The 27,437-nt window shown below is 37.7% G+C and overlaps 1 protein-coding gene and 1 long non-coding RNA gene across 2 annotated transcripts in view; both read right to left on the bottom strand.

The window, feature by feature from the left end:
• Positions 1–581: 581 nt before the first annotated feature.
• On the bottom strand, positions 582–1,967 carry LOC138682331 (uncharacterized). The gene is made up of 3 exons (XR_011322436.1): positions 1,807–1,967; positions 1,104–1,205; positions 582–999 (listed from the first exon to the last, which is right to left on the bottom strand). It is a non-coding gene; the product is annotated as an uncharacterized lncRNA (long non-coding RNA).
• A 4,716-nt stretch (positions 1,968–6,683) lies between these two features.
• The window catches only part of CLINT1 (clathrin interactor 1), a 53,503-nt gene continuing 32,749 nt past the window's right edge, over positions 6,684–27,437 (bottom strand). The window contains exons 6-12 of the mRNA XM_069772817.1: positions 24,419–24,593; positions 19,220–19,463; positions 18,608–18,689; positions 14,157–14,234; positions 9,865–10,160; positions 8,928–9,132; positions 6,684–8,444 (exon numbers count right to left, since the gene is read on the bottom strand). Coding sequence (XP_069628918.1) covers positions 8,083–8,444; positions 8,928–9,132; positions 9,865–10,160; positions 14,157–14,234; positions 18,608–18,689; positions 19,220–19,463; positions 24,419–24,593 — 1,442 coding nt within the window. The 3' untranslated portion in view covers positions 6,684–8,082. The remainder of the gene's footprint in view (positions 8,445–8,927; positions 9,133–9,864; positions 10,161–14,156; positions 14,235–18,607; positions 18,690–19,219; positions 19,464–24,418; positions 24,594–27,437) is intronic.

Genomic DNA, 27,437 nt, shown 5'->3' with positions numbered 1-27,437 from the left:
ACCAGCGCCGTTATGGACCTGGAGTCCAGGTGAAGGGGAAGGAAAGTGATGCTGTGACAGTCATACGTAAGAGACAAAAATGGAGAATGTCCCAGCACCAGGTAGGGAGATTCATAGGCATCAAAATGGGCTGGAAAACCACCTGGAGCCCAGTTTAGGAAGCTCAAGGTGGAGGCAGATACTTCCTCCTCTCCTTTTTAGACCTCGGTGGAACTTGAGAGGTTGTGGTCCCCTGGCTGGAAGGACAAGGGGCCAAGAGAGGCTGGGGTAGAGACACATGTGAAAGAACGGAATTTCCTGGCTTTTAGGAATTTAACCCTTAGTGCTCTCTCATCCTGGATTTTGTTTGCAAGTCAAAAATGGGGAAAGATTTTGGTAACCTCATAGTATCACCAACAGTTTGTTAAAAGACTAATTGCCAAGTAGCTTATGCATGTGGGACCATTAGTAATTCTGTAGCTATGCAAATTAAAACAGTGATGTATGATTTATAGCTTTAATAATGTTCTGAAGGCTCTTAAATTTTAATCACTTGCAACATCCTTTTTAATATTCAATTACTTTATTAACTAATTAGGTCACTTGCTGAAAAAGCACATAAGGCTGGTGCTATTTTAATATCAGCTGAACATCACAAAATACCTTTGAAATGGTGTAAATGGTTTATTTATTTTAAATAGATCATTAAGATGCTATAATTAATAAATCAATTACAGAAAAAAGACAAGAAATTGATAGATGCCAAACTACAATAGTAGTGGCTTCTCTGCTTACTTTATATAATGCTCACAGGGATGCTGAACTCAGTGAACGTGGCCGCTGAAGCACCTTCCTAGATAATTCGTATTCAGCTGAAGGGATAAGGTTGAAGATACGCTTGGTTCATTATAGATGCTTTTTGTATGAATTTAGCTTTCTGATTGATAAAAGCTCCACAAATGACCTTGAAAAGTTGAAGTATTTAAAAGGACAGCCCTCCTATACAGCTTGCTCTTTTGTCTGTCTCAAAAAAGATAAAACCGTAACATCTTAGTCCTGCTAATGCTGGGATGAAAGGCAGAGCTCTTGAGGGAGGAAAAGTGGGTTGCTAATCAGTGACCTACCTGCTCTACTCAAAATGGACTAGCACTTGCTCCTACACAGGGACGCGGGCTGTGGCAGTGCAGCAGCACTCGCATCCCAAGCAAGAATAGAAAATTGTACACCTGCAAAAGCCACAAAGATGCTCGTCTGTAGTGCAGAGGTTTACACCTCCAGTTTACGCCAACCCTTGATGTAAAACCAGAAGTTTGAGAAGTTAAATTTGTCACCAGTGTGGCTGCAACTCCGAAACAGACTTCAAATAATCTTCCAGTTTAAAACTTAAAGTAATTAAGGGTAAGACAAATACTATTCTAGGAATTAAGTCAATCTTTTTAACAGATTTGGGCTTAAATTATATCAATGTGATGATACAATGTGCAATAGTTTTCTCTCTTGAGAAGTTGCTAGAAAAGATCTTCAGTAATTACAGAGCACTTATGTTCCCATTTTAACTTTTCATGCTTCTGTTTTCTCATAACTAAAACCTGTAAATCGGGGGCAAAAAGCTTAATGCTTTTTGATCAGTGATCAGCAGATCAGTGATCTGCTGAACGTAAGACTGCCCTTTGCAACTCAGTTGTAAAGAAAACAATTCCAAATCTCAATTCACAGAGAGTTTCCGGGGAACTAAAACATAGATGGTTTAAGTCTGGCTCTAAAGCAGAGTCAAGGCGAGGTACAAGACTCCAGTTCCCCAGAACCAAAAATAAAAGCTACTCCCACCTCTGTCCCAGGGCAGCCTGCAGGCCTGTTATTCAACTGGTGACAGTAACCGGTACCATTACTGTGGCTGAAGATGAAATCATAGTTTTTCTCTTAGGAAAATTCTACTTAGTTAACATTTCTCATCAAAATGACTATCACTGCTTCAAGAGGCTACTGTTCAGCTTGACTACCCATTGAAAGGAAGAACATACTAGACTAACCTGGGCTGGATTAGACAGCTGTGCAGAAGGGATAAGGATACTTAAAATAATGCTAAATCCTCTTCACATTTTATGGGAGCTGCCACAGGAAATGAAGGTGCAGAATAATACAAATATAAGATACCAAACATTGCTAGAGGTTGGGACAACATACAATGCTGCACACCTTGGAACAAGTGCAGATAAAACTCTTAAGGGGGGCAGAGATATTTATAGAGTCAAATGAGGTCATCATCACCGTTTTTAAGAGTGTTTATTTCACCCTACAACAGTCCTGTTGTACAACATGGCTCAGGGGCTGTTCTTTAGTCTCCTTACAAAGCCCCAGGTCTCAGTCAAATAGGTGCATTTTTCATCACATTCCTGTAACTTCTCCCCAGTCATTTATTCACGTGATCGATTCCTGTGTCGCTCAAATCATTTGTGTAGGACAAACCACATCCTCCTCCGTCAAACCAAAAAAAAAGACAGACTAGCTGGAATTGCGAATAAGAGGCCACCAGTGCCTCAAACACAACCGGCATCAGGAGAAATAAAGAGGCAAAATGCAGCAGAAACCACCCGCAAAGCTTTGCGAGGCCAGCCCTCTCCCTCCACCCTTTGCCGTGAGGCTGCAGCCGCCGCCTCCACCACCGAGCCGCTGGTAGCGAGGAGCGAGTGTTAACCTCCCCAGTTCGATTCAATGTGACAGTGACACTTCACAGCACATTGCATCCAATCTCATTTGAAGCTGACAAAGATTGTTTCTGTTTTATATCTATTGGTTTATTAATGGCCTACAGCCTCTTAAGCAGATGCATATTCATTAGATAGCCAGCTGTTAGGAGGTTCCCAGATGTCGAAAGTAGCTCTGTCTTGCAATGCGTTCTTTTTTTCCCTTATCATGAAACAAAGTAATTGTAGCTCTATTAAAGAACCAGTTAATTACTGAACCAGTACCTTATGGCATGATTTAAAAAAAAAAAAAAGCTGCAAATTTGAGAGTAAAGACATTTTCGAAAACAGAGACTAGCTGAGCCTTTGCTCTCCTTTACACGTGCAGAACTTAGATGTAGAGACCTGCATTAGTAAATGTAAAGAACCTCCAGCTGCAGACATCCAGAGATACCCTAAGTTCTGCAAAGGCACCTTTCTTAATTTTCCACATTCTGCAGAATTTCTCTCTTACTACTTATCCTGCCTTAGCTGAACAGTGGTCACAGAAGCACATAAAAAATGGAAATAAGACACATCTCAATTTTTAAAGGTCATGTTACATGAAGAAGCAAACTTCCACAGCATCCCAGCTAGATAAAACTGTAACCAGATCACTGAACAAGCTGTCCAGATTGACTTACAAATTCCACAGGCCATCCTTTCAGTCTCACAACATTAACCAGGCTCACCTAGTTGTCTTTGCAACTTACTATTTTTTTCCTTTTTTTTTCTTCTCAAAGCACTGAAAGCAGCCCCCCAAAAAGGCAGGTCATGGCAGCATGGCTAGAACAATAACCATCCTCCCACCACCACCACCACCGCCAGGAAGCCCTCCTCCCACTGAAACGTTTAAAATGTTAAAACTCAGCTCCAAATACAAGCGGTTTGGGCAAAAAGGTTCATGCCGAATTCTGTGTTTCTGGCTGAGGGGAATGAACTGCACAGCCATTCGGTCCATCTCATCCCACAGCAAGAGCCTCCGAGGAGCAGGCAGCACAGTGCTGCTTTGTCCCCAAGAAGAAGCTGTGCTTCAATTCCCAATATAGGAAGAAGAGGGCAACCGCTGTTCCGGAGCTGCAGGAAGAGCTCCTTGGCAGAATAATTGAAAGCATACAGGTATTCAGTATTTAGTTTCCAATTCTCTCATTCATACTTTTCATGTTTGACAGTCAAATCTGTCAGCAAGTACCTGGAGCTGTACAATAAGCGATTTTTCACTGTGCTGACAGTTCAGAGTACTAACAAAAAAAAAAGTTTCCTCTGCAGTCAAATTAAATATTTCACTTAAAACAAAGAGTTTCAATGTGTGTGCAAACCCAATGGGTTTGCCTGAAACAATTCTGAATTTTAGTCAGTGACAGCTTGGAATAAAACTTGGAAGGGGGAAAGAAAAAAAATGAAAAAAAAAAAAATCACATCTCCATTAAAAGCTTTAATCAGAACCAAGTGATGGTACTATAAAATGTCATATGCTATAAAAGTGTTTACAGTCATGCACAGAGGAACATGGAGGCAATTTTGTAGAGTGACTCCTGGAGCAAAGGCCTCTGAGAATAAAAGTGTCTTTAGATATTTGTTATCCTGTTATAGTTGATATCACCTTGAGTATACAATGCCTGCCTGCATTATGTAAACACTTCATTGATAAATCCCTCCCCCACCTCCCTTAAGCTGTGTCAGACTGTTCTTAGCTGACAGATATAGCTGAAACAGATGCTGCTATAAATACCCTTGTTTAGCTGTTTTGAATATAATTTCTTTTGTAGAACATGGTGGATGCTCTAGTTATCACTGAACTTGCACCTGTGCTGGAATTTATTACTCCTTTATACACATCAAGATGCATTTTTTGAATGATTCTATAAAACACACACACAGGGTTGAATTCTGATGCCCCTTTCTCCTCTTCTTAAGTAAAGACATCCTTTACAAAGGATTTCACTAATTTTAACTGAACTCTTATTAAGTTTAGAAGCTACAGAATCCAGAGGTGGTAAAAGTTTACCTTTTACAACCAGACAAACAGTTATTTCCCTCTATTTACTCCCTGTAGGCTCCAAACTCCCATGACAGTTGCTGCTTTTCAGCTTGGTGTGAAAAAATCACGCAGCTACGCTGGCAATGGTCACAAAGCTTACTGTCTGGGTTTTTAAACCTCATGCACTTTGGACAATAGCATGATAATGTAAGCACACTTTAAAAAAAAAAATACATAGAGTATAACTTGTGAATAGTCAGAGAGAAGAGCAAGGAAGTCAGATTTTTGCCACAGAGCAGTGGGGAAAGGCCAAATACATGCCAGTATGATAGCACACCATGCAGTCGAGTGCTACATAGCACACAGCCAGCTAAACATAGGCTTCTGGACAGTTGGCAGTTGCAGCTGGACCTGGCTTTAAAAATGAAGAAAGGAGTTGTACTAACTAACATAATAGCATGATTTAGGTTATATCCAAGTTATATTAGGCAGCAGCCAATAAATGGGAGATCATCTATCAGCATTCACACAGTAGCTCATTTGTATTTTCACCTGGAAAGATAATTTCTATTTTTAATATATTATTTTGCTCATACACAAAATGAGATATGGAAACACATTTTATGATATCCACCATAAACAAGTTCAATATTGTTTTAAGCAAACACAACCCATTTTATATTCAGTCTTTTTATCTAAAGATCAAAACCATATTCTGCTAAGCACTGCTACCTATGATCCATATCCTTTAACTCAGGGAGAGAATGGGATAAAACTTCTATGCAACAGGCTGTCATCACTGCAGGCTGAAGATGCATGGGGATGCACCTGGCCCATCTTCTGAAGGAATCTGTCTGTGTTTTCTTTTCTGATGTTTATTTTGGTTCAAAGGACTTTGTGCTCATTCACCTGCAGACAACCTGGCTGGCTCAAAAAACTTCTTTTCACACTCCATACAACCTTCTTCATAATTAGGATACTGATCCGTAAGATGAATGATGTACAGTAGGGGCAGTGAAATCAGTTCAGTACTACAACTGCTCCATAAGACTATGTACCCTTGACTAAGATATAATGGACACAACCACAAAGAACCACTCTGAAGTGACCAAATGTTTTCCACCGGAGTTATTCTAACCCCTGACAAATATGCTTCATTATAATTAATCTCTTGATTAAAAGCTGCATCACTGGTTCCTCTGAAAAGATGTGAGCAACTGAAACAAGGACATGATCTTTCAAATCAAAGCCAGCTATTTAACCAGCTGAATTTACCTTAAAAGGACAGCATTATGAATAGACTCGCCCTACTCCTCAGAAAACCTCCTGAAGACTATTGAGAAGCACAGCACTCCTTCAGCACAACTAAGATATAGCAACACTGACTATAGGTTTAGTTTTCCTTACCCACCCATCTAACGCCCCAGGAACTAACTAGCTTTCTTCCCACCACAATTTTGCACATACTGAGCCAGTTTGAGTCTTCCCATCTGTTAGAACTAGAGGTTTTGAAGATGACTATTCCAAATAAGTTTAAAGGTTTCAGAACAGGAACCAGAGCGATCTCTCCTACTCAGCCGTTAAAGCTTGCCTTGATTACTTTGATGTAACAACACTTGAAAGCTCCTATTCTTTGAAACTAATTTAAACACATTGAATTGTTGAAAGATTAAAAACCGCAGTCAGCTAATTACACTCACTCTCATCTCTTATTCAGCAAATGAATCACTTTTCATTACCACTTAGCTGAAGTACATGAATTTCTGCCTAATTAGAAATGTTGTAGATGGAGCATTAGCAAGGCTGGAGTGGGTCAGGATATCTTGCCTGCTTCATTTTTAATTCCTAACAGTAGAGCCAGATAGGAAAGGCTTCAGATAAGAAGTCATTAAACAATTTTAAATTATTTATAAAAATTACTTTGCCCAAATTATAATTATTTTTTTTCCCCAAATGCTCTCATAAACGTCAAACGGAATGAAAGGAAAAGCAGCCCAACATTGATTTTAATGAACATTTTAATGTTATGTATAACAGAACATTATGAATACAATGGAAACAAAGTTTTATCAATTTAATAATAAAAAAGAAATCCAACATAAGAAAAGGGAGGCAATAAATTTCATCCTATAGTGCTTATTCTTAACAATATTCCCAGTTTGTGAATATAACAATGTCTTTGTATTCCAGATTCTAGAATCATGATTCATGTGAACTTAAATGCAGAATTACAGAAGGAAAAACAAAAACCTCAAAAACCTTAATTCATCCTTTTGTTTTCAGTAAATCAGTAAAATCTTTGACTGCTACAGGTTTCCTTTATTAATATATATATTTTTTTACTCCTCTATTGGACTCCACAACTGCTAATGCCATATTTACACAAAAGAATCATCAAATGTGGTATAAAAGCTAAGATCCAATCCTGTTGGGTTAGGTAGGGTTATAGATTTACATAACTTAAGTGTAATTCACCTTGTTATTTTTTTGTAATGATGATGCAAAAAATAAATATTTTTGCCTTTTGACTGCTGCTGATGCCCTAAACCAGTGACTCCATAAGGATATTGGTGGTACAAAGGATGCTAGAGTGCCACTGTAAAAGAACTGCAAGAAAGTGCATTTTCTGGAGTTTTCTGACAGGAAACCTTCCAGCCGTCTTGGATAAAGCTTCTCCCAGACTTGCACTGGATATCAGTTATAACAATAGAAGCATGTTAAGACCCCCAAAATCTGTTGATCACCAAATTGCTGAGAGAGGATTTTTACAATAAAAATTTGGGTAATATAGCAGTGTGGCTGGAACATTAGCAAAAGTATATATACATTCCAGGTCCCTTTGAATTAGCCATAATCACATATGTAAGCCATTTTTGGACAAAAATATATATTCTTATAAAAAACTGATCATAGTACTTGAGTGACTTCAATTGTGGACTCAGTGGTAGTAAAAGGAATGATCCAATTATGACAAAGCTATCAGGGAGAGGGGGGAAAAGAAAGTCAAGGTCTTCAAGAAAAAAGAAAAGTATAAAATTAGATTCAAACATTTTTACCCAACCCCCATTCCAGTCTTCCATCAAGTCTCAAAGTTAAAATTAGTTCTTCTACACAGGAAAGGTTTTTGTGATGGTCTCAATACAAATTATTTTGTAAAATCATCTAACACACTCCTTGGAAGAACCTTTCACCCCTCCAGAATTTGAATACTAGTTATTTCCACACTTAGAAAATAGCTTTTGGTTCTTTATGTAGACACTTTAACTGATAAAGAAAAAAAAAGTATTGATCAGTGTTTTCCATCCCTTCCCCAGCTATATTTGTGCAGCTAAAAATCCTTCATTCAGTCTGCCCATTTGTTTTATTTTTATTTCATTTTATTTATTTATTTTACAATCTTTATTTGCTAAAATTGGCAAAATTTGCAAAGGCATCTTGCTTGGGTTGTACAGTCCCAGGTGTCAGAGAGGTCATAGCGATATTGGGTACCCCCATTCCTATTGTGCCCGTCAAACCCATTCCTGTAGCTGGCACTCCCATGTTCATGTTTATTCCCATCATTCCCTGGTTCATCATAGGCGTGGGTCCCATGGAGGTCATTCCCATCGTACCTGACATCACATTGGGCATTCCCATGCCCACAGGAATGGGCCCTCCCATCAATGGGCTTGTCTGGGGTCGAACAGGCATCATGTTAGGCTGAGGATTGAGGTTCACGGCTGCAAAGTTTTGAGTCATGACATTCATAGGTTGTTGCATATCTGCAAAAAAGAGAACAGGGTTCAAAAACCATTCATCAGAATCTGATGCTGAAGGTACTCATGTATTTTAAGAAACTTGTGGCAACTGCTGTGAACAAAGATAGCCAAAAATGTAGCTATTTTGCTCGTTTCCCTGTTTTCTGCATGAAGACTCAGAAAACATTTACAAAAGTTTTAAATAGCGTTTTATAACAATACATGCTACTATGCATATTCTAGAGAAGTTCTAGAGATTAGGAAGCCCAAAATCAAGATACAGCAATGGTGCAAACTCTACAGTAAAAACATGCAAAGACACCAGCCTCCTAGCATGTCAGTCTCCATTTAGAAAATACCACTTTTGTCAGAACCATTGCAGTAGTTTAAGAAATAATTATGACAACGTAGGAAAACAGTAATTGACAAACTATTCCATCTCAAGGACAACCTACTAAACACATACAGGGCTCAGCGTGCATGCAAAACAGTGCAATAATCACTTACTTTGTTGCTGCATCATGGTATTAAGTGATGGCTGCTGGGGTTTGGAAGGCTGCATCCCAGGTACTAAATTGTCCAAACTGATATTTACACTGGGATCTGACCAAGTTGAGGGTAGAGTTTTGCTTGCATTCTTCTGGACCATCTCTGTGCTTGCATTATAAAGAGGGTTAGGCTTCGGCATCATAGTGTTCACGCTCTGCAGAGGCTAAAAAAGAAAAGTTTGTTGGGATCCACTTGAAACAATTTAGCAATAGGAATCACGACTAAACAAGTGTTAATTTTTCCACAGAAGACAATAAAAAGCCAATGAGATTTTTAGCCATGAACTTCAGCTCTTCCAAAGCAGTGTTGCCACGTGCCGTTACGCCATTAGAATGGGTTAAAAGAGTATTTTGTAAGCTAGCATCAAGCTCCCATATCAATATGTGGAATGACAGTGATCATCTGCAGTCAAGTTTTGAACTCAAACATACTGATTTTTTTCCTCCTAACACCAAGCTGACCTGTTATGGTTTCCAAAAACACTCTCCAGTGAAGCAGGCACTTCTGTGTTTTGGAGAACAGACTGGTCCTCACCTCCATCTACTTGAGGCTGGAAACCTATAACATTCTGTGAAGTATGGCTTTAAGGTTTAAAATATCATCAACCTCATGTTCCCCAGCAAAGCAGCAACACTTCATAGAACAATGAAGACCATCTGAGAGAAGACTAGCTTATAAAAGGAGGCTTTCCAAGAACATTTGACACCTTGTCTTTTTAGGAGGTTACTCAAATATTTCTGGACAAAACTTTCTTACAAAATGCTTATTGCAACATCTGAGTGACTAGGTATGGATTCCAAGAGTGGAATGGATTCATTTTCAATGTTGTGATTAAGGAGGAGGCAAAAGATTAACTGAGGAAGGTCATTAGCAAACTGTACAGATAGCAGCATACCTGTGACCTTGACATGGGTAAACTGATGCCCACAGCATTGGAGCTCATCATAGAGAAATTCATACTTTGTGAAGAGGTCATGGTTGTTTGAGAGGGGCCCATCAAATCAAAAAGGTCAGTAGAATTTGAAGCAGTTGGAGGCTGGCCAGAAGCTGGCTGTGAGCTACTGAAGAGCTCTATAGCTGGCTGCTGTGCCGTGCTGCTGAAGAGCTCTCCAGATGAAGCACTGGGACAAGGAGAAGCTTGGCTGAAGGCACTCCAGTCACCAAAGTCTCCATTTCCACTTGTTGCTGTACCTGAAGGAAAGGCAACAGTGTGGGAGGAAGGAAGACAGAAGAAAGGCAGAAGACTTAGAGAAGGGCACTGAGCAAATGCTATATTCCATGAACTGAAACAAATGAGAGCTGATTTGTGTCCGTCCAGATTAACATCTGCAGGTAGAACCTCCATCTGGACATCATTCCCTCTCATGAATATTCCAACAATTTTAACAAGGTAGCAAAGGAAACATGAAACACCCATGCACAGAAAGTAAAAGGATGTTTGATAACATGTCACCTGTGGATGCAAGACAAGTAGGGACAGGTTTTCTTTAGCTGAAATACAACTGAAAGATAACTTAGGGGTAGATTGGAGGCTCTAGTCAAAACAGCACCTAGAACTTTGATAATATTTATCAACTTTTTATTTCTGCTCTGGTATTTGCTGAGAGAACAGTTGTCAGGAATGAACCACTTGATAAACAAAATTCCATCATGATAAAACAAAGACAACTACTTCAGAACTTGCTTATATACAATTAGTAGCTCTTTGTATAAAACAATGCTGAGGGGAATAAAAACCAGAACTTTGAAAGCAGGTCGCCAAGGAATTCTTATCTGAGGTGATAAAGAATAATTTCTTCCCATCCCATAAAGTGCTCATGTAAAACACATTAAGTTTTCTAAATTTGATTCCTGAACTAACTGCCTTGGCTTGAAGCAGAAATTCAATCTTGGATCTAGCAATTCTCTCAGCAGAAGCTTTGCTGAACTCTTAGTTCATCACTCAAACTTTGTTTCATTTCACTATGCCAGGGTTGTTGTAGACAAGCATTTAAATGAAAACACAGCAACTTACAGCTCTCTCTCTATCTTACTGTGAAGAGCCTAATAGTATAAGCTATTTGTAGACAACTGCAAGGGTACCTATTTCAGGATCACAGATGTCCAGAGACACAAACCAGCGAACTGAGAATATGTCATAACCTTTGAGTCAAATGAGAGATGTTATCTCCCTTAAAAACACATGTTTTTCTATTAACAACAAAAGGGTTACTTCACAGGAGTGATAGGGGAAGAAAAGCTTACAAAAATATCTACAGGAGATGCTAAAAATAAAGCAACGCCATTTAAACAGCTCTCATTGCTACATAGTGAATTGTGTTCCAAGTTTGGGCCATTGTACAGGTCACCTTTTTGATTATGTCACTGATATACTTTTGGTACTTCAGCTAAGTCACAAGCAATGCCATTGCCATATGAAATGAACTTTGAGTTCTAATGAACAGTGAAATCATTCCTTGAATTTCTTTAGATGAGCAAATGAAGATTCAAACATGTAAAGCTGGGACAGATGAATCTAGTACCAGTTTCTACTTCCTAACCTATACAATGGCCATCTGTAGCAATTTTCTACAACTGTGTTCCACCCACTCAAAAAGGTAACTGCAGTAGTCTTTTATACTCCATGTAAATATTTATCAACATACATCTTCAACCTTTAGTCATCTTTATCTTTACCAATACATTAGCATTTAAAGAAAAGGAGAGTAAATCTGTTCACAAAATCCAAGTATTGCCAACAACTTCAGTGCACAAAGTAGACTAATATTCATTAGCTTAGGGCCTTACTAGAACATTTGCTTTGATCTCCCTCACAAAGAGGGGCTATATTAGAATGTTTCAATTAGTATTACACATTAAAAATTAAAGCCTACTTTAAATATTCCTGATAGATAAGTAAATGCTGAGTGTGCTCCTTCTATGTTCAGACCTGTGCACTGAGCACAAATAATGGAAATGGGGGTAAAAGGGATAAGGTTTTGCCCCTTCAGTAGAACTTCAAAGATGATTAATCAAGAAGGAAAAGATTTCTAGAGGGGCTTACGCTGTTCAGGAATGATTAATCATTTCACAAGACTTCTTGTCCCTTGCATAATGGTGATTGGAACAGATTAATCATATTAATGCAGATAAAGGTTTGTATCAATTTAGACTGTATTAACACAGAAATTATTTGCATAGTAGGCGGCTTTGTGTTTGCAAAACAACTTGGTTTTGACTAAGAAAGCCTGTAAAAAAATTAGAGCTGTTCTTTCCTGACAAGCAAATTAAAGGTGTATTAACTAATCCATGCACAGTACAGCTTTCCTAACACAGCAAAATAAAGGAAGAGATATAAACATGCTGACTAAAAGCTGGCTCGCAGGTAGATTTGCTGATCAACTTTGTTGCTATTCTTTTCTCATTTTGGACTTAATCCTACACCCTGGCTGAGAACCCCCATCACAAATACCACTGCTGCCCAAATTAACTTCACAAAAGATAGCCAGCCAGCTCCCTCCACTCCACGTTTGCAGCACTGTCCTGTCTGGGTAGCACTGTAGGCTCCCAAAAACACTCCACCAAAAGGAAGCTGATTGCTTTAGGTGGCTTACCAGCATTTTTTTTTTTTTTCCAGTCCAATTTTAAGGGAAACGTTTTTCAGATGGTGGCCACATCTGTGTAATAGCTTGTATGTTTGCAGGCAAAATGACTGCACATACACTGAGCCAACCGTATGGACACACGACAGCTCTAAACTGCATGCCATGCAACCAGGCAAGGGCAAAACTAAGTGCTGTCCCCACAAGCATTACTAAAAACTTGCTCTTGTTATTGGCAGGGGCTTGTTCATGCCTGACTTAAGTAAAGTCTAGACATCTTTTATTTAATAGGCTTCTCCTAAAAGGGAAAAAGACTGTAACAAATTGTTATTTAGCCAAGCTAAAATGAAGTGTTGGTCAGCTTCATGCCGCAAATGCATATATGCAACTTCAAAAGCCATTGGAGAGGTTGTACTGTGTATAGAAGACATAACTTGACTAAATTCCCCTCCAACATACCAGGCCTTCCGATAGTAACCCAGACATCATTGGAAGCTTTGGAAATAGCCTGTCTCAGCCTCCCCTTGTTATGCCATCTGACAAGGCCAACATAATTGTGTGCCTCTAAATAATTAGAAACTTTTTTTTTTTTTTTAAAATCTTAGGAGACAGGTGGGAGCTGAGGACATCTTTAGGGACTCTTTCTAGCACAGGTGGGCTGCTACTTTCCATTGAACATGATCCCATCTTTTGGTTTTGTTCAACTTACCCATTTAATTTACTGTCCTGCCCATAACACTAAGGTTCTTAAGACTGATCTGGACCCTCTGCACATGTCCAGAAACTATAAACAGCAACATAAAACCCTTCTAACAACTTTTCAGTTCACAGCATTATCACAAGCAAACCAACCAGACTACCAAGCACTTCATGCAAGTCTTTTTATCCCACCAGAGCAGCTAACTTTTTTTCTTAAATAATTAATACCTACCTGTATCTGAAAAACTTTCAAACTGTTAGTTGAAGTATTAGAAAAATTACTGGGTTTTATTGCAAATAAAATAGTTGAATAACCTTACATAAAACACTGGGAAGACTATGATGATTAATAATGTGAATGGTCCTATCACTACAGCCAATTTTCCAATCATTTTTGAAACACAAATACTGTCATCTTGAAGCATTCATCACTGTAGAACTCCAATTAATATAGCTCCTTGCCCACAACTGCAAGAGTGGGACATGCTGGGCTGGGTTTTTTAATTGTTTAGTGAGCACTTTTCAGCCAGCATTTAGACCTACACTTGGTTATTTCAGGTTTTACTTTTCCACTTCAGAAGTCACGTCTTATTTCAGTGCGTTTCAAAATTAGACTTGAAGCTATGTTTTAAGTCTTATTATATGCTTATATTATTAGATGAACAGGGATATATTTGTAACTCCTACTAACATTTTTCTGAAATAAAGTTCATGAAAAGTTTCAGGTCCAATGAGACATGTGCAGTGCCAGACCGTAGATATCTTCCATACTCAGTATAGTACTTGTGGTCCACTTACATAAACACAGTTTGCCCCGGAAAGGGAAGTGACTTTCAACAATGCTGTGTGGCATCTTTTCCCCTCTTTCTGCCCTTAAACAGCATTTCAATCCGTAAATTAATCCTACCTTGCGATGATGGGAAACTTGCTGAAGCAGCAGCTGAACTAAAATCAGCAAATCCTCCAAATGGGTCAGTTGATCCACCTAGAAACAGAAGGAAGCCAAATGCTGTTACAGGATTGTGCAAAGATCCATTGCAACAACTGCATGTGGGATTTATGAAGAAAAGCTGTTCTGTATTTGGCAAGATGGATTTATTGATTCTGCTCCCCAAGTCAGCACTGTTTTTCCTGTTCATCACCACACTATATTTATGCAAGCCTGAGCAACAATAAACTGGATTATTTCCAACTGTCTTGCAGATCTTGCAATTTTGTTTTCCTAGGGAAGAACTAAAATACACAAGTTTTTGCTATCTCTAAAAAAAAATATGGCAGGTTTAAAAAGGTTAACAAGTTTTTAACTAGTGAGGGATGCTACTAGTTTGTGGCAGTTTGTAAAATTAAAACTTTAGAAGCATAATGTATAAAAGCCAAGCATTTTTATTGTATAAAAGTCAATTTATTATGCTTACTACGAAAAATCACATGTCGCCTTATATTTAGTTTTTGTGTTGCTTAAAGCATGAATGATTCTGCAATGATCTTGAATTGGGATTTCAAGGACAGAGCTTGCATTTGTGTTCATTTTTTTATAAGTTTGCTTCCTTTCTACAGCAGGAACATCAAGTTTTCCAACCAGACATTTGTATACAGCACATAAATTATTAACTTCTGAATACAGCATAGTAACAATTTTTCACTTAAAAAATAGAGCCAAGGTATAAAAACAGAAGAAAGATTTAAGAACCATATGGGAAAGCTGCCTTTTTTAAAAATAAAAAACAAAAAAACCAGTTTACAAAAAAATCATCTAATTATTGTTGATACTGCTTTTAAGTAGGTGTTCCACTGAACTGAGAAAGCTAAGAAGTTGACCTTATTTGTTTGTCCTCAAAGATTTCACCTCCAAGCAGTCCCACCCTTAGAAGAAGCTGCAGCAGTTCAATTATTTTGCTTTTAGTGTTATGCGTACATTATATAGGTTACATCACAGCTGCTTAGCCTGCAGTGCTTAGAAACTAGCCAGGTGGGACTGGAACAGCTGTGCTGCACTCAAACACCACCAGGGACAGCTTCCAACATCTGGTGCCATTTCTGAATTGTCTTATCGCTGCAAGACATTCTGCCCCATCTGCTTCTCTCAACTGGGTTAATTAAACTAGAACCATCTCCTTTTTAATAAATGGCTAGCAGTAATAAAAGGAACCATTCACTTTCTAATACATGTGTACTTGTATTTCTTTTTAATGTTATTTTTACTGTAGACTTTGCCAGGAAGGCGACTGTTCTTCCAAGGGGAAATGTCTTTTCTTGCCAAGCGTGTAGCATACGATAGAAAACATGAGAAGGGAATGCAAGGATGGTCTCTCTGAGTTTTCAGAAATATAGCACTACTGAAATCCTTTTACCACCTTTTCAAGAGGGAGAAGATTTCATACAAAGTTAAGAAATTTCTTCAACACAAATTCTGAAGTAATCTAGTAAGCATCTTACATATGTTTATATACAAGTTTTATACTGACTGCAACCTGAGAACGAAAAAGGGTAAAACGAGCCAGTGAAATATCAAGCTAAAAAACTGTTCTGATCATGTTTACTCTGCCTACTGCAATGAACATTTTAAAATCTTTTTTCATCACATGTGTCCTTACAGAGTTCAGAACAGGGTAATGCTTTGAGAGTTTATATGCAGAATGAGCAACACAGATGACATACTCTCAAACCACATCCTCAAAAAATCAATGCTCTCATGTTATGCCTATTATCCCTGGGCTGTTTGACAAAGTATCTAGGGTTTAATTTAATTTTAAAAACAGAACTAGGTTCAAACCCAAAATAACCCCTTAACATTTTCAGTCAAGTCAACTTCTATCCCACCTCTATTGCCTGTTTTCAAACGAAACTGAATTCCAGAGAAAGGTGGCAGAGCTTAAATGAATGCAGTAACTCTCTAAAGAAAGGTATCACTAGCTAAGATTAAAGAGCCCCATCTCCAGTAACACCAAAAAAATTACTTCCAGCAAGTCTAGCCACAGATTCTACATCTTCTCAAACAGATTGCTCCTTTATGGCAACCAACCGTCCCCCTCACGTACAAATTGTGTTGCTTTAGTAATGTGTAACCCCCTAAGCCTCACCAACCTTCTTCTACATCTCTGCACCTGAAAATACATAGATAAGCAAATTCTGAGTTCCCTGAATTCACATGACTTCCCTGCCAGTTCCTTCACAGGACAGATCAAAGGCTGCATTTGACCCTTTCCCTGTGTCTTGCCTGACACTGGGAATGTTCCCACACCCTGTGCTGCAAGGAACAGTGGTCATAACAAGTGACCTGCACGTGAAGGACAGTGCTAATCTTCTCAACATGAGCTATCCTCAAAGATTCCCATGTGAGATCTGTCACTACAAATGAACCCTTTCCATCTGCCTTCCCAGGTCAGCAAAGAGGTTATTTAGCAGGACCAGCTGGTAATATGCCTCTTCTCAACACCACTTCTAAATGCTGCTTTGGAAAAAGAAGAAAAAAGGCAAAAAGGAAAAAGGCTTACTACAGCAAAGAACCAAACTGATGAAAGATTCAAATGCACCGTAATATGGAAGCTGCTATAGTTCTGTTTGAAATACGGGAAGGCTCACTTTGAATTGGAGACATCTATTCTCAATGTGATTTTATTTTTATACATAAAGACGTATACATATGTATACAAATAAAACCAAAAAGGGCTCTAATCTCTTTTCCCACAGAAATAAGAATTGGATAGGAGAAGTTTCAGTATTGATTTGGGCTAGTGGTTCTGATCCAGGATCTTAAAATTCCAGGAAACTGTGGTAACTCCAATGTACAACGAACACCTTTGTATATGAAGTGAATAAAACAGAAAATAACGCAAAATAAGTTGTTCCTTAAATTTGGGGGCATTTGTGCTTAAAAAACCAGATGTATGAGATGAATTTTATTTCTTAACCATTAGGAATTAACACATATTTCAGAAGAGACGTCTAAACTTTATCTACTTTCTGAAAAATAAAAGTGAACAAAGTTTTAAAGATCTACCAGAAATAAGAAAGAAAAGATTGAGACAGATCTCTAGTACTAAATTACCACGTCAATTTCCCTCCCCTCCAATAGTTTTGACATATTTTATATTCTATTAAATACTTACAGAGGTCGCATTTTGGTAGCCTAATGATGAAAGGAACTGTGTCGCACAGAGTGCTCATAATACTGGCTTTGCTCACACATTATAATAAAAATACCTAGTGTGACATATTACAGGGGTCCCACTACAATACACTCAGAAGCAGTATAACTTCAGAATGGAAGTCAGTAAGAATAGTTTTTACATATGCATGAATGCAGCCACCTTGCCACACATGTGGGCCCTCCAGCTACTCTGGACTGCCATTTTTTGGTACTTTCTCTGTGATTTTACATTGTCTTTAAAACAAAGAAGGAGCTGATATCTGTGGTCCCCAAGATACACACATACACTTCCACAAACAATGTGAATATGATCCCATATATAGTAGGAGAAGTTGCTTATTTGTAATGGAGAGCAGTTACATGAAAGGTTTCTATCTATGTAAAAACACACGCTCACATTTTATTTGCTATTCAAAGTGATCTTTAAACAAAAACTCTGCCCACAGTTAACTCTCTCCCAGCTGTGCCACTAGACCACAAATAGATTAAGTCCTTTGTCTATTCCATGCTAGCCACTATCGAAACCGTCAATATTAAGAACCATAAGCACAATAACAAGCAGGTTTTGAAAAGCAAACCACCAAACCCCTGAACTCCTCTATCAATCATGTATGCAATGCACTGAAATTTAACACACTCCTAAAAAGAAACTGCGTTTTGAGAGTGTAAGGATAAGTCCATATGAAGGTTAATGGACTTAAAATTCAAATGCACATTTAGAGAGGGAAGCGACATGTTTTACAGTGACTAATTTTACTTTTAGGTAGCAATTTCTTTTTGGTATTAGGGTTGGGATCAACCAAGTGCCAAGACAAAATAAGATAAAGAAACAAGTTTACCATATATTTTAGATGAAGGCTTATATGAAGATCATCCACCTCCAGCTGCCTAGCCTTTGAATTGCACTATGAGAAATGCTTGAATGTGAATGGATTGCACTTGCTTTTAGAGTTAATTATAAATAACTGCATTACAAACACAGTTTCTGACAGACTGATCTGGCAGTTAATCTTTGTGCTGCTAACATTTATTAGCCCCGTGCAATAGCACATCCAGTACCTTGCTACAAAAGGTTCTAGGCAGCTCCAAATTTTTTGAGTATTCATTTCTCAATTTATCTACCACTCTATCTATATAACAACAAACAAGCTTATCCTCAGGAATGGTTCAAAATATGCATTAAGAAAATAAAACCAAAATGTGCCTACCTGTTGAGACTGGCTGGCTAGTTCCATCAAACAACAGATCAACCAGGTCATTAGACGACTTGCTGCCAGAGGGTACAGAAGCCTGAAGAAGAAATCACACAATAGATCTCGTCTCATGATGTCATCACTCATCTTAAATGACATTGAGAAGTTTTCTGGGGTTTTTGGGTGCTTTGTTTTGTTTTGGAGAGATGGCAGATTTGTCTTTGAAGCCAACAATCACTGGAAGCTGGCTAAATTTCAAATCAAATAGTGAACAGCTAGTGGCTCAGTTTTTTTTTTCTGGTAACTGAAGAACTTGGTAACTCGTCAATAAGTGTGCAGGTTCAGAGAATCCTTCACACTTCAGGCCAAGATTTTATCTTTGCTTTCCTGAAGAGAGTAAAACATGGTAATGACTACATTTAAAAAATTCTACATCTTAAAACAATCACACAAAAAGGCATTTGGTAATTAAACTGTTCCACTGCCTTTGAAAACCCCAGTTAAGCATTTTTGATAAAATAGTTCCCTTGCTGCATAACAAAAATTCTATCCTAAACTAGAAATTGTCTCAGAGGCTAGAAGAAAACTGGTTCCAAAGTCACTTTTTATTGTGCTCTGCTGTCTCACCTTTGCTGTTGACTGTGCAGTATGAGCAGCAACATTTTGTTCTGGACTTGCTTTATCCCCTGTATAATGTGCTGCTGCTCCCAAGTCAATGGTTTTTGAAGGATTTGCTGTGCGTTTGTGTCTGGTGGTGGTAGTTTCTGTAGCTTGTGTAATATGAATGTGTTTTGTTGTCACTGTCTCCTCTTCATCTTTAAATTCAGCTTTGGGAGATTTACCTCTTCTTGATTTTTCTTCATCACTGTCACTAGAAAAACAAAAGCGATGGAATACCATTCATGATGGACTTAAGGGGACATTTGGCTTAAGCCACAAGAGGTTTTATTACTCTAGTTCCTTGTAGTTATGGTTTGTAACAAAAATACTGCTTCCCTTACATAATGCATCTGCATAACACAGCATTGCACCTATTGTACAAAAGTGATGAAGAAAAGCAAGTTATTTTGTTAAACATTAACTACAAGTCCACAGCAAAGGGTAATAGGAAATCAGTGTTTAAATCCAGTACATTTAATTACCTTCTGACAGGAACTCCCACACACGTTATGTAACACTTCAGCAACAAAAGTTAAGTTAGCAGGTCTGCTCAGTACTTAAACCAAGAGACAGAAAGCAGTGAAGCAAATACAGGTATTGTCTTTTGGATTTCAAGAATTCCATTCCTATTTCAACTCATTTCCCTTTCCAGAGAAACAGGCTTTTATATTCTTTAAGATGTTTGCAGAAAAAGAATGTTTACAGAATTATACAATACAATGACACTATTCATTTTCTATCAGAGAACACATATTCATTCTTAAAATGTAAAAGAACAAAAGCGTCACCATTGTAGGCAAAAACTTTTTAGATGTCACTGCATAAGATTTAATCTGTTACATTTTCTACTTTTATATTTTAAAGTCTTTCACAAACAAACCAATTGCCCCCCACCAACAGACACGTTGCCCGTTATCATCAAGTTAAGATTTGTACATAACAGTGAAAATTGCTGTACAGAAAGCTTAAATATATTGAAACGTATTTTGAAATAGCAATTCCCTTAGCAACATAGTTGAAAGTGGAAGGTTTTTATATTTTAATAATGCACTAGAATACTAAAAATACAAAATTTAGGAAAGGCTTTCCCTTTGTCGGCAAGAATACGACAGTAACTGCAATATACTCTGGAGAGTAGCCTTTGTTCTCTGTTAACAACAGAGGGGTTTTTGGAATACATTGCATGTGTCATTTCCTCTATACGTATTGCCTACTCACCACAGGGGATGGCTCAATGCATTAACATCAGTGAATGTAAATGCCCACTCCCTTTTTTAGTTCTTTATTTTTAAAAGAAAAATATCACAGCTGCTGGCCAACCTAGCACATACCAGCACTTGCTTGAGCCAGCCTTACACAGACAAGTGAGCTCAAATGGCATCACCTCCCTTACCCTTCAACCCTGACTTGAAACAACACGCCTACTGTTCCAGTTCTGGATTTCTGCAGATACCCTGCCTATGTGCACAAATACACCAGAGGGGACCAGGAACCACATCTTTGTGACATCAGGATTTTAACACAAGCCCCCAGAGAAGACTGATCTGCACATTAGCATGGTATACATGGTACATCCATCCTAAAAGCCTCAGAGGAGTGTGGATAATGTTGCCTTTTAGATGCATGTTCAAAGTATCCAAGACCAGGACAATAACTAGTAAGGCTCAAGTCTCTTAAAACCTGCTGCAATGTATTTCTTGTCATCACTACAGAGCTGCCTAGTCCATATAAACATTCTGTGAGTTGAAGAAGTGACTGACAACCATCAAAGTCTGATCAATGAAGCTATTGCTACAGAACTGGTAGAGATCAATCTCACTAACGTAAGAATAGAAAAAAAGTGAGTCTTTGGTGATCTACAGCAAAATAAATGTCTAAAAGATTTGAGAAAAGAAATTAAACATATATGCCAGAAAGCAGGACAAATATTACAATACTTAGTTTTCTGTGACAACTTGTACTGCTTCCAAACTGTCTCAGGAGATCTGGTTTTTATTTTTCTTTAATGGTCACATTAACACACACAAAAAAAATTACAGATTAATGTTCCCTTTAAGTGTGTTTACTGTGAGCTGAATAGTAAAATTGCAATGCTTCATCTGAGAATTGCAGAATGAATATTATTAAAAAAAAGAAATAAAAATTATAGCTAGTATTGCACCAAATAATTTAAACAACTTCTGCAAAGGCAGTACATAGCTGCAACTTCCAGAAATCAAAGTATGGATACATGGTCTTTTTCTTTGCCTTAAGGTTTTTGTGGTGTGGAGTGTTTTTTGAACATTCTTTAAGGCAATAAAAGTAGTTTACTGATACTTTAAGACTATCTGAATTATATCCTACTACAAGAGTAATCCTTTACATGGAAGTTGCCTTTAAACACGGTTGTTGCATCCTTTTATAAGTGTACTAAAAGTTTTGCTTCCTTTCTAGTCTGTTACCTGCATCGACCTTTCTAAATATTGGAGAAACAAGGATTGACAGAGTTTTAAGAATTCTTGTGAAAAAAGTATAGTGTTTCAGAAGAACCTCTGTATATCTGCAGGTAATTTAGAAAATAGAACTTCAGCATACAAAGCTGGACTCAGGGCAGCAATTGACTTATTCACCTAAGACCTAAGAACTAACAAGCACTATGAAAGTACAACAGAGGTTTTCCCACCCATGGGGTGTTGTTTCTTGCCTTCTGTACTTCCAAGGGGATAATCTAATTCCCCCACAGCAGTACTAACATTTTTCTTCTAAAGAAAAAGCGCAGACTAAGCTTCTCCAGAGTTAGCTGTGTGAACTGCAGTTTCACTGAAATCTACTGTAAACTCAAGCCAGCTATATCACAGGTTAAGGTCTTAGTTACTTCAAGCTTTTTTTTTCCCCTTCTATGCAAACTACTAGCTTTGCAAGTAGAATCAGAAATCCAGATGTTTGGCCAAGTTTTTCTGCTGTGTGTATTGGAGGTAAAGATTGTGTCATCCAAATTCCATTAACCACTGTGAAGATATGTAAGTCACATTTATTCTTTGTGTTTAAAGACCTTTATTGGTTTTACAGTACTAAAGTAATAATGATTTATAAAGCTATTAAGATAGAAACAATAGAATATACAACAGCAGATTTGCCAGCTGAATGAGTTTCACCATTTAGTCACTTTTCCAAGGGAAACAGCAACTTAATTCAATGTTATTATATAGCAGCAGGCTACAAAAGCTAGTAAGTTTTTGGAAGCTTCTTTTCGTGTTTTTAGAAAAAAAAAATTGCTGAAGCGTGAAAACACAGAAATGCTGGAATTCATGAAACATTTACAAGAGAAAGTTATGTTGTGAGCTTAAGTCACATGACAAAATTTCATGTTTCTTTCAGTTTCAATATTTAATTTCATGCAAAATATAGTATTCTGTTAATACAACATGAATTATAAGGTTCATATTTACAGTATCTTTAAGTATAAATAGACAGACATTCTATAACCTTGAGTTCAATCTTCTTTGATCCTTTGATGCCTTCTGTAGAAAGAAACCCCTTCATTTCAACACTCTGATAAAATACCTTCCATATTGTCTAATCACCATGCCAAGAGAAGCCAAAAGGAAATTTCAGGCTGGCAGCCAAAGCAATGTTAGAGAAGCCATGCTGCCACAACCTGGATTCCTTCTTATGGCAGGATAACCTGCAACTACCAAATTGTTTTTGCTCATGTATATCCCAAAAAATCCTCCTTTTATTTCTAGTCCTGAGTTTACTACTTTCATAAATTTTGAGACAAATACCAGAACCGACATTTACCAAAAAAAGTGGAAGACAAATAAAAAGGAAGGGACAAGGGTTACAAGAGCAAAACAAAAATGAAAAATGTAATATTAGCCAGAGAAAAAGATCAGTGTGACTTGGGGTAGAGATGTACAGTGCAGAAGTCCTCAAAATAAGCTGCTTTTTATAAAGATAAAACACTGGAAGGTGCAAGACTTTATACCAGCACAAGTAAGAGACTAGGAGCCATTCAGAAATAAAGCAAAGGAAATAAGATAAAAAATGTTTACTGTACATCCTCTACATGAAATGCAGACAGTGAGCTTTACAGATGTCATGTGACAAGGTGCTTTTGAAAGGTAAGTACAGAAAAGCACACAGCAATATACCATTGTTAAATTTGAAATTGTTTACTTTCCTTCTGATCCCTTCTCTTTGTAGTCTACTGATAGTAAGTTCTAAGAGGCAACTCTGATGTGTGCAAAGAATACCAGTTTTATGATTTATTAATGCCCTAGCAAGATGACTATACTGCCTTTTTCTCAGAAATGCTACCATTATAATTATTTTTTGTTTCTGTGCAAAATTGCTTGAATTTTGTAATATGCACACATCTGCATGTGTATCTTTATACACATATATATAAAAATGTGTGTGACTGCATCTGAAGATATTCCTGTAAAAAATATTAATCAAATCTCAGTGCAAATTTGAATTTTGTTTCCCAAAAGGGAATTATTTCAATATACTTGAGCACTTTCTCTACAGCAATTTCAGATTCTGTTAAGTACAAATTTGATCTCCGGGTAATAAAATTCAATGCACCTGTTGAAGTGTGATGTATGTAAAGTTCTTTCTGCAGGCAATGCAGGGTAGGTTTTCTTCTTTACTGAAAAAATTTAATGACCAGATGTAAACCACAACAAGTTTCTTGAGAAGGTTCAACTGAAATTGACTTTAAAAAAAAAAGTCACCTGCAGTCTGTTCTTCCTGGGATCAGCTTAGGGGAGAAGCACTGTGTCAAAGTAGGTCTAAGCAATTTTGTATCTCCCTCCTCTTTGGCACTTCAGCATTCAGAGTAACTAGCATTGAATGGCAGCCTCTAGTATACTGGCACAAGGAAGACCACTGAATTGCTGAGACAAGGAAAGCTTAGGAAATTTCAGACAAATTCCCTGCTTTGCCAGCAGCTAAGCTAGGGTCAGTAATGGAAGTCAGCCAAGAGCAGTTAACTATTGACAGAGCTACATTATTCCCCAAGGCCAGTAAGAGCTGTGTAAGAAGTCCAGGAAGGAGGTATTGAACCCACACATGCTTCTGTATGGACAAAAAGAATGGCAGAGTAACTAATAATCAGCAACAACAAAGAGCTTTGTAATAACAATTTCACAGAATAAATTCATGTTAAAATAACTCTAGTACCTGCACCTTTCTGGAGAGTCTTCTCTATCTTTCCTTCGGAACTTGCTGATGGTATCATCAATCGTGCTTCCAATTTTGTCGCTCAGCTCACCTAACTTATCACTGAATGGAAAAGCTGTTTTTTTATCCCATTCTTCATCCCATTTTGACTTGGGCTCAGGATCATATCTTTCACCTGTGTAAGGCATTAAGATAAGAAATACTAAAGATAACAGGAAAAAAAAATGCCTGCGGTCTTTCTGGAATGACTCTCAAGCCCCCCTGCCCTACATACATAAACCTTACAAGTTTTCAAAGCAAACTGAAAGCTCCCACAGTGCTGAATCAACACTATTACAGCAAGGCACAGCATGTAATGCCAATCATTAAGTGGCAGGAATGCAGATTCAAAGACTTTTGTTTATGACAACGACACAATCTTAATGCACTGCACAGCCCAGCACATCAGGAGACTGTTGGACTCTGCTGGAGAAGCACAAGAGGCACAATCAACCCTGGCTGCATAAGCAGCTTATCAGAAATGGGATGTGCCAGTTTTGTAAGAGTCATTTAATGCCCGATATTCCATTCTTGGCCAAGCTGTGTGCTCAGAGGTAAATCAATGTTTTTTTTTTATACATTGACATTCATGAACACATAAAAGCACAGTACCAAAATATTGAAAGACATAAGTGTGCAATGCATGATAACTTTCTGTTCTTCCTTTTCCACACTCGATGACTAAAAAAAACCTTTTAAAGAGATGAAAAAAGAAGAGGCAGTAAGGCAAAATCAGCTTCTCAGCAGCCACTGAGTACCCCGAACATCTTTACTAAACACTCAAGAAATCAAAAACATTTTTCTTCTAATCATGTATTCAAGACCTCCATACTGGTATCTTAGCTTAGAAACAGCTGATGGTTTTACTTGAAATAAGTACATTTGCTGTACAGTCTCATTAAGAAAGTTTAAGAAATTTAAGCTTGGGTTTATTTATACACACCCAGGCAATCCGAGTTTAATTTAAAAGCAAAAACAACACTTACATTTTAACAGACTTCACTATCAGAAGCACAGCACACTTTACTAACTTGTATTGTGATCTTTTATCAGACCTGCTGCTGAAAACACAGGTATATAAAACAACCCAATATAGCTCAGTTTCTAGACAACACTTTTAGACAAACATTTTATATTTTGGCCCTTGCACACATGAAACAAGGCATTTTTTGTACTATTGAAAAATGCAAAATACTAGTTAAATTTTTTTACTTGAGGTGAGTAAAATTGAGTGGCAGAAAGGAAGAATTGTGAAAAATTCATTACATCAAGTTACATACAAATTATATTGTAGCTCAGGTAATGTTCAAGATGTATTCAATTAAGCCATTTTTAATAAAAAGAAAATGATGGATTCCAGCACTACAAGGTGCAAAATTTGAGTTATATCTGTTCAATATACCATAGGATGTATTTTCTTACTGAAGAGAAGTGCAAGTCTCCAATGACATTTGTTTAGATCCATAAAGGATAGACAAACTTTTTCAAAGTAGAGAACCTGTTACAAATCAGCGAGATACTCGGTGAGATCTTCATCACTGAAAAAGGAGAAATTGCTAAGAAATGTACTACTGTTAAATTTTGCAGGAGAATAAAATGGCCTTATTCAGTTTATGTCAGGCTCTCAAGCATTTTAATGTAGATTCCATTAGAAGGTTTCCTTGAGCAACAGGAATTTTAAAATAAATAAAAACCCCCGAGAGCTCAGTATTTTCAGGACAAAAAGAACTAAGGAAAACTCTGAAAATACAAGCATTTTATATTTAAATAAATACAATCCTTTAGACTAGAAGTCAGACCTGGGAAAAAATTTGTTTTGTGCTGCTAGAAAGATTTTTATTTTTTTTAATTTTTTTTTTCTTTACTCAACAAATAAAGGGATAATTAAAAATTCTTTACCATAAAAATGAAATACAAGCCAAAGGAGGCAGTCCTTTAAATTAAAAAACTTGAATGGTAACTAAAGAGCATATAGAGAAAGACTTCTACCCAGCACACAGGGTTAGATCACGACTCTGTACAGAGCAAGTCAAAAGATAAGCTCAGTGAAAGAACAGAGGGACATGTACTTAAACTACAAATGCAGTGACTCATAAGTGTTTCCTAAAAAGAGAATCACCAGAATTCCAAGCAGGTAGCAAAAGCCTAAAAGAATATAATAAAGCAAGACATATCCTGCCATAGAGAGAGAGATTTTTCAACTACTCTGCATGTGAGGAAAAGGGAGAGCAGAGGAACATGGAGAAGTAACCTGTCAAAAACAGAAGAGAGCAAATCTAAGTTTAAAGCTCACAGGGAAGAAGAGTAAAAACCATACATAGCACCAGAGAGGGACAGGTGAAGTTTAAGTCCTGCACAGTTACTACTCAGATCTTATACCAAACCCTTCTCAAAGAAGTCACTGACTATAGCAAACCAGAGCCGTGTGCCATTGTGACTTTGGGACTCATCCCTTAATGAAAGCAGTCAAGGATTTACTCAGGCCAAAGAAAACACAGATAAACATCGCAAGACTGACAGCTGGATCATGGACGACATGCTGGGATACACCAGACATAAAAGCCAGTTCAGGCTCAGATCCCTGCTACACATTATGGCAGGGACTGGGGAGCGAGGAGGAAGCTGCATACTTGGACTTGATAAGCAAAACATAGTACTGGTTGTGTGCCTTTATCTAATCAAGGCTATCAGAGAAAACTGTGTCCTCTCCAAACAAAGGCAAGCTGATGGCATTACATCCTCTGAGGCCAAAATCTTACACACTATGCTGAAGACGCATAGTCTGACAGAACTCATTGCACACATGAAGAACATCAGTCGCCTCAGCAAAACGGGTGAATTTCCAGAAGCAAGGGTACATCAGACTACCTGTCAACAGCATTTGGATGATGGGTTTTTTTAATTTGTGGGTTTTTTTGTTTTGTGTGTGCATGTTTTTAAATAAAGGACCTCAGTAATGAAGGTCCTATTGCAAGTACCA

This window comes from Haliaeetus albicilla, chromosome 27 (assembly GCF_947461875.1).
Source record: "Haliaeetus albicilla chromosome 27, bHalAlb1.1, whole genome shotgun sequence".
Classification (NCBI taxonomy): domain Eukaryota; kingdom Metazoa; phylum Chordata; class Aves; order Accipitriformes; family Accipitridae; genus Haliaeetus; species Haliaeetus albicilla.
The sequence above is the reverse complement of the archived record's forward strand: the minus strand, read 5'-3'. Positions and strand labels throughout refer to the sequence as shown.